The 17500-nt window shown below is 36.2% G+C and overlaps 1 protein-coding gene across 5 annotated transcripts in view; it reads right to left on the minus strand.

Annotated features, from left to right (window-relative positions):
* FOXP2 (forkhead box P2) overlaps window positions 1-17500 on the minus strand; it is a 444251-nt gene that overhangs the window by 49460 nt on the left and 377291 nt on the right. Inside the window, exons 6-12 of one of the 5 annotated variants that reach the window (XM_059816366.1) lie at window positions 14585-14722; window positions 13559-13609; window positions 13211-13408; window positions 12960-12968; window positions 11547-11715; window positions 4921-5134; window positions 3172-3276 (exon numbers count right to left, since the gene is read on the minus strand). In XM_059816366.1, the coding sequence (XP_059672349.1) occupies window positions 3172-3276; window positions 4921-5134; window positions 11547-11715; window positions 12960-12968; window positions 13211-13408; window positions 13559-13609; window positions 14585-14722 (884 nt within the window). Of the gene's footprint in view, window positions 1-3171; window positions 3277-4920; window positions 5135-11546; window positions 11716-12959; window positions 12969-13204; window positions 13409-13558; window positions 13610-14584; window positions 14723-17500 lie in introns of all 5 variants that reach the window. The other 4 variants (XM_059816368.1, XM_059816369.1, XM_059816367.1 and 1 more) reach the window with 4 other exon arrangements.

Below are 17500 nucleotides of genomic sequence, written 5' to 3' on the forward strand. Positions count from 1 at the left end.
GGTTAAAGAACACTTGTCTGCTGGCTGGAATGTTTTATTGTAAACCTTTGGGTTTAAGCTCTAGAAGTCAAATCCGTCCTACTCAAACTGACTTAGGACCAATGGAATGATAATTAATTTTGCAGACAAAATACACTGAAGTTTTGTCATATGTTATTGCACTCTGACATTTAAAAAAAACATCATGAAGAACTACTATTAAATGCCTTTAGTGATCTGCTGGGTTCCTTATTTAGAGACCAACAAAATGGTTAGCTTCTGTCAACGCCTATTTCACAGTAAAATTCAACATTTTCATAAGCATTTTTGGCACTCTTCTAATTGTTTCAGTGCCTGGCATTTTGTTTAAATCTTGTCATCTTCTTTAGAGTTATGTCATGACTTTTTCTGATCTGTCTTTACATTTTGAAGCTTTTCTTAAACCAAAAGCTGTTGTTTTTACCGAACAGTCAAAACTGATCTTGCATGCATGAGCAACTGTAATCTAACACCATTTTGTCAGGATAGAAAATTGCTCTATAAAATACAAACTGTGGGTTTGTGTCTAGAGTTGAAAATATCCAAGGAAAGATACAGGATTAGGTTTTTCTGTATGTGCAGAAATACATTATGGAGAAGATCAGCTATTCTTTCTTGAGACCAATGCATATGTTTCCAAATACAAATCTGGTCCACAGCACACAAAATGTAACTTCTTCAGCTATACAGAATATCTCAAAAGAATTCTAGATAATTGGAGTGTCCTCAAATTATCTTAAAAATAAAAACTATTCATACTGGATAAACAAAAATGAAGGTGAAAATAGCTTTTGTGGCTTTAAGTAATTTATTGCAAGTTATTCAACACTTCACCCTGAATCCTTTCCATTATTAGGGATGTGAAGCAAAACCAGTGTTTTCTGTCCTAATCCTCCTTCTCAGATGCTCTGCACAGTATTTTTTTTTAAACCAAGCTGCTAGGTAAACCATTTTCTGAGCACAAGAAGTTAGAGTTCACTTCATAAACCAGGCACTCTTCAAAGTTGTCATAAGCATATTATAGAAATACACACTACTAGACGGGGGTAGTGTACGTTATTAATATTTCATTTTGGTACAATATACTTGCATTAACTCTTTTAACACAGGTATCATATTGTTTCAAGTCAGAGAACCTAAAACATTATAACAAAGATTCAACTAAGAGCAAAGCCTTGAAAACTACAGCCATTAGTCCTGTCATCCCCTATAAAGTTAATGGGTTGGAAAAATGGTCAATCTTTGGACTAAAAGTTGATATTTAATTGAAAGAAAATGTTTTTTAATTGTAATGGGGATTTTGCATTAGTGTGAACACGAAAAGGTACTAAAGAATCTAATGTAAGGTTATGTATTGATTTCCATCTTAACGCTAGTGTAAAATGAAAGAATATTTCCATTATTTCATAACAACCTCACCTATTCAGCACCATGACTTCTTATTTGTTTTAAGGGCATAGAAGACAGAATTGAATTAAAAGAAGAAATAATAAAATATTCTCAAACATTTTTTTGCTGGTGCATAGGACAAAAGCCATGACATTGCTGTAAAACCTGATCGACTCTGCACCAGAATTATCAAGATGTTATATGCCGCTTTCACATTTTCCAGGGTTATTTGGTTCAGGAAAGCAAGAGCATCTGTAAACCTAGCACTACACCGCCTTAATCAAAATGGTTTTAGTGATCGTGGATTATAACAAGAGACCTGACATAATGGATGTGCAAAGTCTGCCCACAGAATTAGCATCACTATAGCCTAGAAGGATGGATGTATTTGAAAAATGTAGTTTTTCTTGAAAAGGAGAATGCTGGAGTTAAATGAATTTAAATTCTTAGTATTAATAATACTTAGAACACTACGTTGAATTTGGAAGATTTCATTTTCCTTTTAATACAAACTTATGTAAATCGGGTTCTTTTAAATCCTATACAGTTTTTTCCAATAAGCCACTATTTTGACATTCCACTTAATGCACTTATAAACAAAAATTTATCACGAGTGATACCTACCTAAGATTTGCGAGTTAGTATAAGTTACTTCATTTAAAACTGAAAAACAGCATGAAAGATGGAGAAAGCATTGCAAATACTTTATGAAAAGTATTGCTATAATTCTATTATAAAACTTATTGCGATACTGAGTACTTATGGTCTGCCGTTAAGGTGCTTCTGTTATATACCCTGTAGTCTACCATTTGATGTTTTTGATGTTTCTGCCAACATCCTGGCAACAAAGCAGTGCAATTTCAAATGAGCTAATTAACTTAATTGTTGATGAAGCATGAAACAGTTCATTCACCCTGTTAGCTGCACCATGACAACATAAGAGTCTCAGCCCCTGAAGTTACTCATCTATATAAGCCTATCTGTAGCTTTCCATTAAGATCTATTGCATGCCAAAATGAGTACGGCTCTTCTGACAAAGACCAGTCCATAATGTACATAGGTAGAAAATCAGTACTCTTGTTGAAAATTCAAATTAACACAGAAATAATGCTAACTACTTAAAAAAAAAAAAAAGGGGAAAAAAATGCAGAAACCCATTGTAGTTTGAAGCTGAAGATGAAAAGCAAAAGCTGGTTCACTCATTTTCTAAATGCTCTGATTTGGACAATAGCTGTCAAAACCAAATAATAAAAGTGAAAACTTTTCACATCACTGTTCAGTCCTGAAAGGTACAAACCCACCTGTTCACAGTGGTTTTTTCTGTGTATCTTGTGCATATACATGAGTAAAAGCAAAAATAAATTAGCAAGTGAGAGTTAAATGGTCAAGCTTAATCCTTCGTGCTTTTTTATTTATACCATACACATTCATTCCCACTATACATAAACTGCCAGAATTTAAAACATGCTTTTTCATACCTCTGCTATCCAATACACAATCTAAAGCATCTCTTCCAATTTTCTGAGGCTCCATTTCAGTAAAGTATAATAAGAGGATTAAAGACTGTGCTATTGAAAGGCCTGCAAAAGTGTTCGACATGAAAGAAAGGATAACAATTTGACCCTCTGCAGATAGCCTTGATTATCTAGTTGCTTGGAATACACAAAAAAATCTCTGACATGATTTACAGTAAAACTTTGTTTGCCATCTTTCTCTTTCCATCACCTTAAACAACCCTGTACCAACAAATGAAAAGCCACCTACTTTAAAAATTGTCCAAAATCTTCACAAACGCTTTCACAGCCAGGCCATTTGCAAACTCCATGACCATAGAGAGTATGGGAGGCCCCAGTCTCCTCATGTGACGAGCTGTAGCAAAAGAATAAGGCATCAGATTCATCTCAAAAGCCATAATCGTTGGAGGCTGCTAGCGCCTGTCAGGTTACGATCAGTGACAAACAGGTCAAAACAGGTCAATTTAGCTCAGAGCAGTCAGAAAAATTTAATCGTTCTATTGAACAGTTCAACTGCCAAGGCTAGATGATGTTCCAATTAGAGAAGAAATAGAGCCAAAGATGACTGTTAATAAAGGATGAAAAAATAAGATGACTGTATAATACCATATGCTAATTCTGCCATATGACCTTGATGTAACATTTACCTATAAATAAAAAATATACTCAGAAGTGATCAATTCTGAGAAGAAATATTGAACATGGACAGTCAGAATTGATGAATATTGTGAATGTTACTACAAAATATTTGGATTTTCTGCTTAAATGTGTATAAAAATAAAGTTGCTTCCATTAATAAATATTTTTATGTTCACAAGCATTGCTTCCATTAGCTACTTGGCTTCATAAAAAACCCCAGCTGTGTTCCGCGTCTCTTTTTGGAACCTCCACAATAGTTTCATCCATGTACAGTTATCAAAGAAATTGAGGAGATTGCCCCATGGAGGTGCGTGTCAGCTAGACTTCTGGAAGCAAAAAACCATTCTCTGAGATATAATCACAAAAGTAATACTAACTAAAAGTACTACTATAAATGTATTCAAAGAAGTACCAGTTTTTAAATAATACAAAATAATGATAGAAAAATGTTCTTACAGTCACATGAGGACCAGAGACACTTAAATTACAGTCTTCTATTATAAATACTAAAATAATTAAATGGAATGTTTATTTGAAAATACAATTATTTACAATTTAGGTTATGCAGACACAAATTAAATTTCGTCTTACATTGAGATCATCTACTTATATTAATAGGTGCTACAGATACTATGTACTCTTGCATGCATTTAATCCATTACTTGAAAATAAGGAACAGTAAAGAATATCTGTCAATTTGTCTGAAAAATGATTTTAACTTTATCCATATGGTTGAATTCCACTGTTTTACACTAACGCTACTGAAAATTTGTATGAAATGTGTCAACTGCGTTACTGTCATGCATATAAGAAGGAAAATTCAGTGGTTTTCTTCACAAGAGACAAACAATATGAGAACTGCTTTAATGTACTAATTTTTAAAGCACGTTTTACATGGAATCTTTGCACTGAATTACAGCCTTGACAACTAAGATATATGTACATTTTCTATGAAACCAGCAGTGTGATTCAACAGTAAGGGCCTGACTGCCAGATTGAGTTAAGACTGTCTTAAGTCAAATACGAATGAAAATACGCGCCTACAAAAGTGCCCACAATTCTGCATTTCCACCTCTAAACCAGCACACTCTATTCTGGGATTTCTAATTTTTGCCAAAACTACCATAAGTTCACGTGTTATAAAACCACAGGCAGGTAATTGTTGTTGCGTCTGCAAAATTAGAGATCATTATTGAAAATGATGCCCTATCGATAAACATTTCTGAAAAATCAGGTCTCCACGATCTCTTAAGTAACCTGTATTAAGCGTTGTTTTGTGATTGGAAAGAATGTGACTTATGATGTTAAACAACAGCTTTACGTCAAATGATAAGCACAGTTGAAATCTCGTCAGAATTACCTGTCTCGCCTTGCATTTAGAACTGAAGACTGTCCATTCACTATGGAATGATGAGTTATTGGTGGTGATGCTTTGGAAGTGGTGGAGGAGGTAGTAGAGGAGGAATTGTTAGTAGTGAGGTCTAGCCCTCCATGTTTAATGCCATTGTCTTCCATACTGTGAACTCCAGTCACTTCTTTCCATAACTGCTGAATCTCAGCAGGACTTAAGCCAGCTATAAAATGAAAGAGAGCCCCACTAATATAACAAAATAAAGAGTTTCATATAATGAGCTCAGTGTTATTAATGGATTAATGCCAACAATAAAGCTGATGCTGTTTTTCAGCACAATCAATGCGTAGTAAAACATAAATTCATTTTTCTTCTGTCAGAATGCAGGTAATCTAACTGTCTTCTCTTATGTTATAAACAGGAAATTAGAAATCACCAATTTTAATAATATTATACTCCTGCTGAAAACATTGCTCAAGGATCAAAGAGTGAAAGCTACAAAGAACTTGCAACTACTCCTTGAAAAGAAAACAAAAAACAACGCTAAATATACTTCCATACAAGATTTTTGTTGTCTGCTTAATCAATTTCTTGGCATGGAAACATAACTCAATGCATCCACAGTTAACTCAGGTTTTATAATTCCTCTTAGTCAAACATGTAATGGAAAATAGAAAAACATAATACACTAAGGATACAAACATTGATATTCTCTTTAAACACTTAACAAGAGCAGGGAGTAGGGAAGAAGACTGGAGGGAGAAAAATCAGAAGACAAAAATGAAATCAATGAGATCATAACAGGCTTAACATTTGAGCAGAATGCATCTGATTTTAATTAATGACAACCACATATTCATTAGTCCTGTTTAATACTAAAAAAAATTGTTCTGTTTAAAAATATGTCTTAAGAGGCAAAACCAAAGTTACTATTTGGAAGAACAAAACCACTACAGAGCAGAGCTAGATACTGGTGACCGCTTAAGCTCTTTGGTACCATTCAGGGGCACCAGACAACTAGAAAGCCAACAAAACCGGCCCATTTACAACTCCCTCTACACAGATGAAATTACATGTAGTGTAGACCATCAAATTCCTCCACGATTTTTTTTGTCCAGCCCTACTGTGGAAAACAAATTGGAGAGTTTGGCTAGGAGAAAGGAGCCTCTGTCTCACCAGTCTCCTGGGGTGATGGGCAGCCATACAAAATTTGAAGAGCTTCTCAAACTTCTCTGCTATATGCACAGTAATATTCTGGAGTCTAGCCACCAGATCTTTGCAGATAGAGCTTAACTTTGCTCTCTACTCCATTTGTAGTCTGGAAACTTGTAGTTCCCCGGATTCATCCTCAGCCACAAATAGCAATATCTCATAGAATGTATTCATACATCTGTGTCAGGGTTGTCTGGCTCAAGTTGAGCACTTTGCACGAAGTCATGGAAACTTCCATTACAATATGCTTCTGCCTGAAGTAAAAAATCCCAAAACAAAGTCAAGAGAAGAGCTGTGAGTGTTCTCTTATCTTGCCACCGAACATGCAGCTAAGGTAGGAAATTCAGATTTTGAAAGATGAAGAGTTCATCAGAAATATATACACCTTCTGTTACTACCAGTCTTCATAAGTTTGACATTTCCCTTCTGAAGAACACTAAATTAAATGTAGAAAAGAGTAAGAGGCCCAGAGAACTTCTTGTGAAAGATCTGATTTCACAGCCAGGTTTTTCATCCTGACATGGTTTGGGCCAGAGGTATCTTAAAATCTAATTCTGTCTTTTGTATCTCGTCTCAACAAGTGAAATTAGGTAAAACATGCTCACAGTATCTAGATCTGCTGGAATGCAAAACATTCAAAATGCTGATGTTGTCTGAATTAAGATTTTGCTCTTTTTATTTTGTAAAAGAGCTGAAATTTATTGTCCTTCAGGAAAGGATTAAAATGTATCTATTAATTCAAACTTTCCATTGAGGATAGTTTTGTTTGGTAAACAAGATATATTAGAAAGATGTAAAGATTGTTTTTCACTGTTTAGCAAATCTGTTTATTAGATAATGATTTAGTTGGAAGACACAGGAACTCAGATTCAACAAAAAAATTATGAAAAAGCACAGAAAGTTCCTTAATACTTCTCAATAGCTGTCTCACCATGAAGTACACAAAGCTATTAAAAAAAGACTCATAGTGACTTACAGAAATAATAACTTCTGGAGGTAGTATGGAAACAAATTGGTTGGAAGGTATTCAATTTTTTTTTTAAATTATGAAAGGAGCTCATTTTTAGACTACGATTTTGTGTCCTGTTTCGCTACCATAGATACCAACACCCATTGGCAAACTTAGTTAATGGCAAAGTGAAAAAGAGCTGATTGTAATCTAAGTCTTAAATCTGGAGTTTATATCATATTTGTACGGCAAAAAGCTGGGTTTTAAGGAAGCAAGCAAAGAAGCCAGGCTTTAATTTACTGCATTAGAGAGATGGGTAATGGGAGTGATGGTAATACTAGTTGTAATTGTTTAATGAAGGTAAGTAATTACTGCTGTGTTCATGAGGTATGTTCCAGCAACACTGCAAATAACCCATTTTAGCATGGTAAATAATAGTTACCCGCAAATGTAATCACAAATCAAAATGAAAAGTAATGTATTCATTTAGGTGGCATGATATACACAGTACATTATTTACTTCAAAGTCTTCCCTTCCTCCCACTGTTGAACAAAATAAACTGATTTTGTATTGAAAAAAATAAAACCCAAGAATAAACCCATCTGTTTGAATAATCAGAGGGCAAACATATCGTTGTGTCTTGCAGCGAGAAAATTTTCATCAGAGATCATCAAACTTTGGGGCCTGAGGGAGATGAGTAAGAGCCACCCCAGAAGCTCAGTGAAGGAATGAGGACTGGGAGCGGCTGGAGCAACGGCCCTTCCCATGGGCAGGGGACTCCTGCCCCTCTGGGCAACTGCTGGGCAGCCCCTTCCTCTGCAAGAAGGTATGGATAGAGCTGTGTCTCCAGGCTGCCTAGCTTACCTAGATTTTTTTAAAATTAGAAAGAAATTTCTCTCTGGGCTCAAGCTGGTTAATTTTATCACTTCTTCAGAGCACTCTGAAAGGCTGCCTTTTAGGATAAAAGGATTAAGGGCAGGCACTTAAAAAGTATAAAGTTAATAGGCTGATTTGTAATTAATTGTAAATTATGGCAATTTTGTAGTTTCTGTGTCTGAAAAAGTCCAACTCCCATTTTACAAGAGGCCTGTAAAATGGCTGACAGATATTTTAGTCTGGATGTAAAAGTAGGGTAAGTTTTAAAGTTTCATAAGTTGTGACAGCCCTCAAAAATACCCGCTCCCCACTAGGTTAAAGGAGAAAAGATTGGGAAGATGATCCAGAGTGGGATAAAAATTAGGGACTATAATGAAAAAGCAAATACTGATTTGCTGTGCAGTTTACTAACACCAAGAATTTTGGGATTTTGAGGTTAGTTTTATAACTCTCTTCACCATTATCTACTCTATTTTTACGTTTGAATAAATACTTAATAAAACTACGACTTATAAAACCCATCCCTGCATCTGTTTTTCATTTTCCTACACGGCCTGATCAAAACTTAGAGGTTTAGGTTTGTGGTTTGTTTTTTTTTTAATTGTTGTCATTTACAGTCCTTTGCATTTAGCTAGCATCAGTGCAGCATTACATGGAAGTAACTCACAGCGAGGCACTGGCTTTGCATATGGCATAGTGAAGATCTTGTCACAAAATAAATGCTAAAACACCTCTTGTGTCTTATTTACTATATCTGACCATCAAGAAAACATGGTAAACATTCCTGTCCTTTAAAGGCAGAAACTATACTTGGAGCAAATACTGTTTATATAGCCAAACCTCACAGCTGTACTTGGAAGTTATGTCTTTTCACACTAACAAATGCGAAACCCATGCTCTCTTTGTCACTAATAATTTGTGGTTTACAGGACTCTTTATGACCAATAACTCATAAACACAAATCCCCTGTATTTCTCTCATTTCTCTAGCCATCCGTGTAACTCAGCAATCTAAATGGATGCATATAAAAATATTTGTGTTACACATATGTAAATCCTTCTGTATAACCATATTATCCATCTTGCAGCACAGTGGAAGGAGAAAAAAAGCCTTTTACCACATCCAGTGTGTATTACCTTAGATAAATTCTGAAGGTTTAATTTAATACTGCCACAGAAAATGTCTGTCATAAAATTTGCTAAATTTTATGAGAAAAACAAAGGAAGTTTGATCCTCTTACTTTTATGCAGACCCCAATGCAGGGACATCTATGTTAAATCTAGTAAGTACTACTTGGATTCGTAAATATTGGATATATTTGGATGTATTTGGATGTGTAAATTTAAGATTTACGAGACAGTCTCAACAGATCTGAAGCCTCTTAATCTTCATTACATTGTTTTGAACTGGACTGGGTGCTGTACCTTCCTATGAAAGACACAATGTGCTGTAAGAGAAACTCACAGAAAGAATTCCAAGCGAGTCACAACTCTGCATTTGGTTGTCTCTTTGTTTCAGCATCTTGCTAGAAAGACTCTCCTTCTTACCCTCATCACTCTGACTTCACCTCACCTGGCACAGAGTGAGTGGCCTTTCTGGAGATGCAGAGAGGTTTTCCAGGAGGAGCTGTCTTATGTTTTTTAAGTTTGCACATCCACATCAAGGCTATGAAAAACCGAGGTCCTACAAATTAACTTGCGTATTTAAAGGAACCCTACATACACAGTAGTTACTAGAAGTAGGACAGAAAAATGGAATAATTAAATACTTGACTGAAATTCATTATAATTAAAAAATATCAAGGTAGAAGCAAACGAGATTAATTTACTTTAAAAAGAACAATCCAGATATAGTCTACCTGTAGAATTTTGTATTTTTTTACTTTATTATCAATGTTTTTTGTCATGACTTCAGTCACGCTTAATTCTTTGAGTAAAAGGAAGTTCTTAAAAAGAACTGTTTACTAGTTCTCCTAAAAATGTGTTTAAAAAGGTATTATTTTTTCTATGTTTTTCTACTAGAAGTGAATGAATGAGTGTTGCATTAAACTAATGAATATCAATGCAATTGGGTAGGAGTGCTGAGGGAAATCTATGGGGATTGCTTAATGTGAGAGAAAACCTGAGGAATTCCTCTTGCAACAGATGGCACAAGAGGAGGCTGCAGAAGGTAAAGCTGTTCGGAGGGAGGTTGTGTTTCAATTGTTTTTTTCCATTCTAGTCCAGTGTGACTTTGTACAAAAGGAAACCAGCATTACCAGTCTCACACGTCCAAATTCATGAATCAGCTTGCATCCCCACTGCTGTTCTCAAATAATACTATTTAGTGTGATAGTTTACTTAGTACTCTTTCTGCTTGTTTTTTTTTGATTGTCATTTTTATAACTTTAGATACCCTTGTGTCATAGCTTTTCCACACAACACAATGTACACATTTATTTGTAATGTCTGATTTCCAGGGACTGAGGTTTTTAGTAGGTAAGTCTTTCTCATGCCTTTTTTTCTGTCTTTTTTTTTTTTTTGTCTAGTCTGTCATCTACATACTGTGTACTCTGCTTTTGCTCATCTAATTTCTGAAGCTTCGATTTCATAATAGTTACCTGGTGGAGGAACCAGGTACATGTGTAAAGACCAATTAAAAGTAATGTTACCTGTCATGAACACAGTCTAAACAATGCTTGTTGCAGGACTGGAGCATCAGAGATCAGAGTATTGTGTAATTCTTATGACAGACATTTAGCTCACCTCTCTATGGTAACACAAACAGAAACACATACCTCACAAGTTATAGATAGAGTCCTTAAGACGGGAAGTCTTTGGCCTTATATTAAAATGTAAGCAGCATTTATCTCCAAGTTAATTTACTTTTCAAAAGTGTGTGCCCTATTTTCTTTCAACCATGAATGTATTTGTGTTGAGTAGTAGAGTTTGAGCTCATTTTCAGCGTTGAGAAATCTTGATCAAAGTGACAAAGTGAATTTTTTTTTTTATAAAAGTCTTTACTGTTATTTGTCAGTACTCATTACTACTGGCATCATCACCTTCAAAACTCATTGTTATATTTAACATATTTAATCCAAAGGAATAGCAAAGAAAATGACTCTTAAGGTTTTTCCCTAAATTCACAGCATACATTGAAGATTCAAAGTGCTTTCCACGCCAAACACTTTATTTTCTTAGAAGAAAAAAAAAAAAGTGAATTTTGGAATGGCTTTAATATCACTGTCTCATATATTTTATATCTGTTCTTTTCTATTAAATGAAATGATAACATTTCCACTAAATCAGATTTCAGTCATTCCTCAGAGAAAAGCAATGGTGTTTGAATTGGGCTGCTATTAGAAATTGTTTTCAGCACATAAGGCTAATAAATATGCATCTTAGATATAAGAAAAAACACTCAAGAGCTGTATTCTTCCATGAAAGTATGCTGCAAAATTTATCAGCCTCAAGAAAATTTGGTAATATCAGTAATAAAGTTCTGATAAGAAAGTATGTTTAAGTGTCATAATGGGAAACTGCTGAAGTTCAGATGCAAATGGAACAGATAAAAAAGCTGTGAATTAGAAATTACTCTATTCATATATTATTCAAATACCTTGTGGCAGAGACTGGACAGGAAGAGCAGACTGGCCAGGTGGGATGGAAATGAGTCCCTGACGCTGAAGGTTCAGCAGATGCTGCTGCTGCTGAAGTTGTTGCATCTGGAGGAGCTGCTGCTGGAAGACAAGCTGCTGGGCTGCCAACTGCTGTTGCTGCTGCTGCTGCTACAAAGGAAAAGGGGGGATAAAAAAGGCAAATGCAGCAAAGAGTAAAGTGTGCAGTGAAGGCTGGAAAGCCAAAAATGTAAAATCAACTTTTTTACCTTTAATCTCAGTTATTAAATAATAATGCTATTTGTGGAATACTCAGGCAGTGAAAGTGTTTGAAATTTTCTCTTATATTCATTCAAGCTATTAGGTGTTAGGGAAAATGCCAAGATACACTTCATGACACACTAAAGAACAGGGTCAAGAGAAAGTATGTAACAGCTGTTTCAAACAAAAAAAAAAAGCCCAGCTCATGGCAGATGATAACAAATTTATCTATGCTAAAAGTGTAACTCTTTACAGTAGCCTGTGACTCAAAGGCACTCTTGTTTTTCCAGTTGACCAAGTTTGGTCTGCAGTGGCCCATGAACGTGGTCTCCCGTGATCTATTAGTAAACTGGGATGTAGCCTTCATTTCACTGGCCTGTTAGCTCTCGCTCTTTTCTTGTTGGAATATATTAAAAGGAGCATTGCATTCAAGGCAACGAAGTGCCCTATTATGGAGCAAAAGTGTAAGTTCCAATTTTGCAAGGCACTTTAAGACAAACTGGAATTTGCAAAGACTCAGGAGGGTATAAGAAGGCAGTCACACTTCAGAGAAAGACAAGCTGCTGTGGAAGACCTTTCCTTTCTAGTTTGGGAAAAAGAGAAACTTCTGATGCGCTCACTGGAAAACAGACTGCATAATGGAGCAAGTCATGTGGATTGCCCAAAGCCTCCGGAGAAATACGGGAGCAATTTCTATTCCGTAGTTGATGGCTGTCTGAAATTCTATTCACAAATCCAAACAGAAACAAAGCCTCAGGAGGTCACAACTGCTTCCTTGACGTTTGCATAATGGGCAGCTTGAAGACAACGTCTAGGATACCTGCTGATCAATTTAACTACTTCAACATGTTTTGTTTGTATTATGTTTATATTTGATGCAGTTTGCTGACAAGTGCAAGCTAGGCCTGAGAAACCCGCTTGTCAGGTTGATTTATGAGCACATCAAACTGTAACTTTCTACTCGCCACTCCAAACCTACAGTAGCAGTTCATTAATCAGGGGCCTGTGACTTTGAAATCTGTGCTCAATCGCTCTTTTTCAGCCATGGACTAAATTTGCATGCTCTCTGAGCTGTGCCACTGAGAAAAGTAAGGCTCCTTCCCCAACACAGATTGCCTGTGAATACAAGATAATCAGTACGGTGTCCAGCACACAGCTTGTTCCTTGCACACTCAGATTCATTAGCGAACATTAGACGACAGCAGCACTAGACTGCTCAAATCCTATGTCTCAGAAAGGGGAGCAGGAGAATTATACTGGCACTGCTATTAAGCCCAGTAAAAACATAAGAAGAAATCTTGGATAGTTGCATCCTTGCTATAGGAAAAAATCTAAACTAGTCTTGTCTTTTCCAAGCTTCTGACAGCTCAGACTAGTATGCACCAGCAAGGGTCTTAGCTCCTACCTCTTTTGCTTGCTTTCCTGGATGCTGCTGCTGCTGCTGTTGCTGCTGCTGCTGCTGCTGTTGTTGCTGTTGCTGCTGCTGCTGTTGTTGCTGTTGTTGCTGCTGTTGTTGTTGCTGTTGCTGCTGCTGTTGCTGCTGCTGCAAAAGCTGAAGATGTAACTGCTCTTGCTGTTTCTTGTAAAACTCTTGTAGTTGTTGCTGAATAAACCATTTTGACTTTAATAAATAAAGGCAAAAGTTTCAAGTATTATAAATCTCCTAAACTCTTCTAGATTGGCATATGGTAGCGTAGCCATTAAGAATCACCTCATAACAAAAAATGTGATTTGAAGAGGCAGATCTACATACATTTTTTTCCAAGGCGGTTCTGAAATTTTCCAATGCAGATTCCAAAATATCCTAAACAGAAGGGTATAGAAAATCTGTATTCTAAAGGGAATGCAAGAGCCAAATTAACTCCTCAAATAATGATACCTAAGTTCCTCAAATGTCCTATATAACAAATCAGAAGCTGTACTCATCCACTTGCAAGAAACCTACAAGTCACTAAGGCCAAACTAAACTCTCTGTTTCTTAGGGGAAAAAAGTAATTAATCTGTCAATCTGTTTAGCAGGATACGGGATTCACAACTGAAGGTGAATTGCCTGTAATGATCACGGTACTGGATATTAAAGTGTTTAAACATACAGTGATTGAGCTATGACTATGACAAACAGACACATCATTTTCTGTATGACAATTAAGCACCCAACCAAAAATCCACCCTGCATTACACTGAGGTACTGATCACTGACATTATCTTTATCATATGAATAACAAGTTCACGGTTCTTCACTTAGCTGCCAGATTCTGCGCTAAGGAAACATCAATCTCCTCCTCCTTTTTAGCCTTATACGGGACAAATTTTTTTGGATGTAAAACCAAACAAAATAAAAAAAACTTCCCATGATGAAACAAGCTGTTAAGTTCAAATTTCATAACCGCATACCATTTATGTGACTAAAGGGAGCACTACAGTGTTATGAATTTTAAAGGAACAATTATCTACAACTCTATTTGCACTTCCTTTGGCAAGCCTACAATTAAAATGTGCCTAAGCACTTGAAAATTTAAATATCAATTTGTTCGGTATTTGTAATGCATCTGCCACTGCTGCTGCTGCTGTTTTTAATATAATATTTAATGTTTCAAAATTGTAATTTCACACTTCTGCAATTAAAACAAGAAATTTAAAGACTGAGAAGTTTCACATTTCTTTTCATTCTTTTTGGTGTAATGAGCGATGAAATATTACAAAATAAGACCCATAAAATCTGGCTGACACTTGTGCGAATGCCCTGTGCTAACGGTCCAAAGCAGGTAACCCACATTACCTGCTGCAACATAACTGCTTGCTGCTGCTGGAGAAGTGCTTGAAGCTGCTGCGGAGACAACACTTGCTGCTGGAGAATCTGCTGCATTTGCTGAGGGGTGATCACCTGGGGAGTCATCATGGCCACTGACACAGGCACCTGCACAGGGAAAAAAAGATATCATCGTCAAACACATTTTAGTTCGCCTGCACCACAGCTGTATGTCTTTTTTATTTTGTACCAAAGATGGACCATAATTTTTTACATAATATTTATCACTGCAAAGTTCCAGTTTCAGTCAGAATCTGTTATTTTAAGACCACAGTACTGTGGCACTCTATTTCCAGAGGCATCAGATTCGATCAGACTCAAGCTTTATGTTTCGCATCTCTTATGTATTCCTACAAGAAATTTAAGCATTGGCTAGTACAAATGTGTATTTAAAAATAAATGATCACATGGCAGGGCTCTCAACACTTCATAATCAATCATCTTATCAAGTGTCATAATGTTACGAATGGAAAAATGTATTGAGACTGTTTTAAAAGATATGATTAAAACAGACAGCAAAGTAAGTATCTTAAAGCAGTAAATGTTTTACACAGTAAAGACACTTAGCCTAGAAAAATATTTGCGTAATACATCACTTCAGTATAAGAAAACCTTTCCTGCTTGGCTAGTCTTTTAAGGAAGCCCGATTTATACAGGAAAAAAAAAATGCCACGGACATATTGGAGCATGGAGCAAGGACCGCCACCTCAGTCACCCAGTCTCTGCAGAGAGAAACGTGTTCTCAGTCACTCCTAACTGAAAACTGAAAGTTGGGAAGCCTTGTCATAAGATTATTAGTTTGTCTACTAAAATTTAAGAATGCATTTTTGCGTAGATGCTCTTTTGGACACAGCTTTATTGCCTGCTCATTATACACTGAGACGAAGTGTGTACATATGTGTAAACACCGACCTACACACGTGCTCTCAGGAATATATGTGTGAGTGGGAAAGACACAGCAAGATGTGTGGTTGTGTACGGAAGAGAGAAAAGTCCCGTGGAAGAGCCTGAGGTATGTGCCGAGCCACTGCAGCAGACACACTGTGTGAAACCCCTGCTCGAGCTAACCGGGACACAGTCAAACAGCTGTCAGCAGGCCAAGTTTTCCACCCATGAAAAAGCAGCCACTCGCTTGTCTAGCAAAAGTCAGATGTTTTTTCTGTATATAATAGCAAGCTGACATATAAATACGGCTTTGTGAGATGTTTGTAGGACATTCTAGTCTTCTGTAAATCACCAAAAATAATAATATTATTAATAAAATAAATAATGAACAAATCTTAAGAGGACAAACTTTTCTAATATTTCTATTACTTGAATCTGTCCCCAAAGACTTTGTATAAAGGTAACACTTAGAGGAAAAAAAGAAATACAAGTCTGCTGATCTTTACTTTTAGAAGAAATTACTTCATCTAATATTACACAGAATACCACTTTTCACACAATTCATCACAGTATAAATTGCAGTCTTAAAATATTGACTAATTGAGAGTCTGAAAGTAAAAGTACCAGCCATTACTAAAAAGTCTGATAATCTTTTGCAAACAACAAATTAATTTTAAGAATAAAAATTCTGAAGGTCTTACTCTAAAATACAAGTGGAAAAGACAAACCAGACTTCCACCCAGAATCAAACACTTGTGGGGAGGAATTTATCTCAGCTATCACTGGGCTCCTTCTATAGTCACAGAATAAGGAAATCCTGAGGAAAGTTTACCTGATCTAGTTTAGGCATCTATTTTAGCACAGGATTAATCCCTCTCTGAATGTGTCTGTCTCTCTCCTTTGAGTGTAGACTCACTGTAAGTAGACACCAAACTTTCAGATAGTTAATGTTGGTTGTTACACTTTGTGACACCAAGAACTTTTTTAGTATTGGAAACACCACATCCCTATGCAATAATATTTTATTCTAAGTCTACCCAGTCCTAAGGGCAGGACAACCAAGTTTTTACAACTTTGGGATCCATAAGCAAAGAGTAGAATTCACTGACTGGAGTCAGTGTTCAATTCCCTCTGAAGTCACTAAGAATCTCCTCTGTTTACGTGAGATCTGAACTTGCCTTCTTGTAAAAATTTTGCCTCAGTGATGCTATTCAGCTACCACATGTCACACAGAAATGAGAAGGCAGAAAGGAAGATGGACACCTTCCCAGTTAAACCATTACCTTTAACCTTTAAACCCTGCAAGAATTCTCCTAATACTTACATGCTTACTAATATACTATATAGCAAACGGTGAAGGGGTTGCATACTCGCTACTCTACTCTTCTTACCTTTACATCCCCTCTATCTTCCCTGGCTTATTTATTTTCAAACACACAAGTAAAAATTCTGATCTAAACAGAGTGAAAATCAACTTAACTCTTTAAGCAGCACTGATTTATTCATGCTCCATGCTCAAGACTCTAGCTAGTAAGATGCGCAGCAAGACTCGTACTGCCGCGAGATTCCTCTATTCCTCAGTCTGAAATACAGATTCCCCTCCACCAGGCACGTTTCTGCTAGCTTTTGTAGTGTCTGCTCTGAATCTCCCTGGCTGTGTACTTGCTCTTATATTTGGAGACACACCTGCTTTGCGGTACACTCTAAGAGCTTTCCTCTCCAAATTTGCTTTTACCGTGTTTTTCAACAGTCACTTTCAACTGTATAAGCTGAAGTAGAGAACTTAATTCACCTGTTTTTCAGGATGATGGACAAAAGCATGAAAACAACTGGCAAGCAAGATCATTAGTAAAAATACATATTTATGTAGATAATATTGCCCTTAATGGAATTTTATGTGAGGATCCATATGTGTATATCATACCTGATATATATCTTCTTTCCCACAGATAAAGGACAAGGCATTTTGAAAACTGCTTGAATTTTAAATTAGCAAAACAT

This window comes from Gavia stellata, chromosome 4, assembly GCF_030936135.1.
Source record: "Gavia stellata isolate bGavSte3 chromosome 4, bGavSte3.hap2, whole genome shotgun sequence".
In the NCBI taxonomy this organism is placed as follows: Eukaryota; Metazoa; Chordata; class Aves; order Gaviiformes; family Gaviidae; genus Gavia; species Gavia stellata.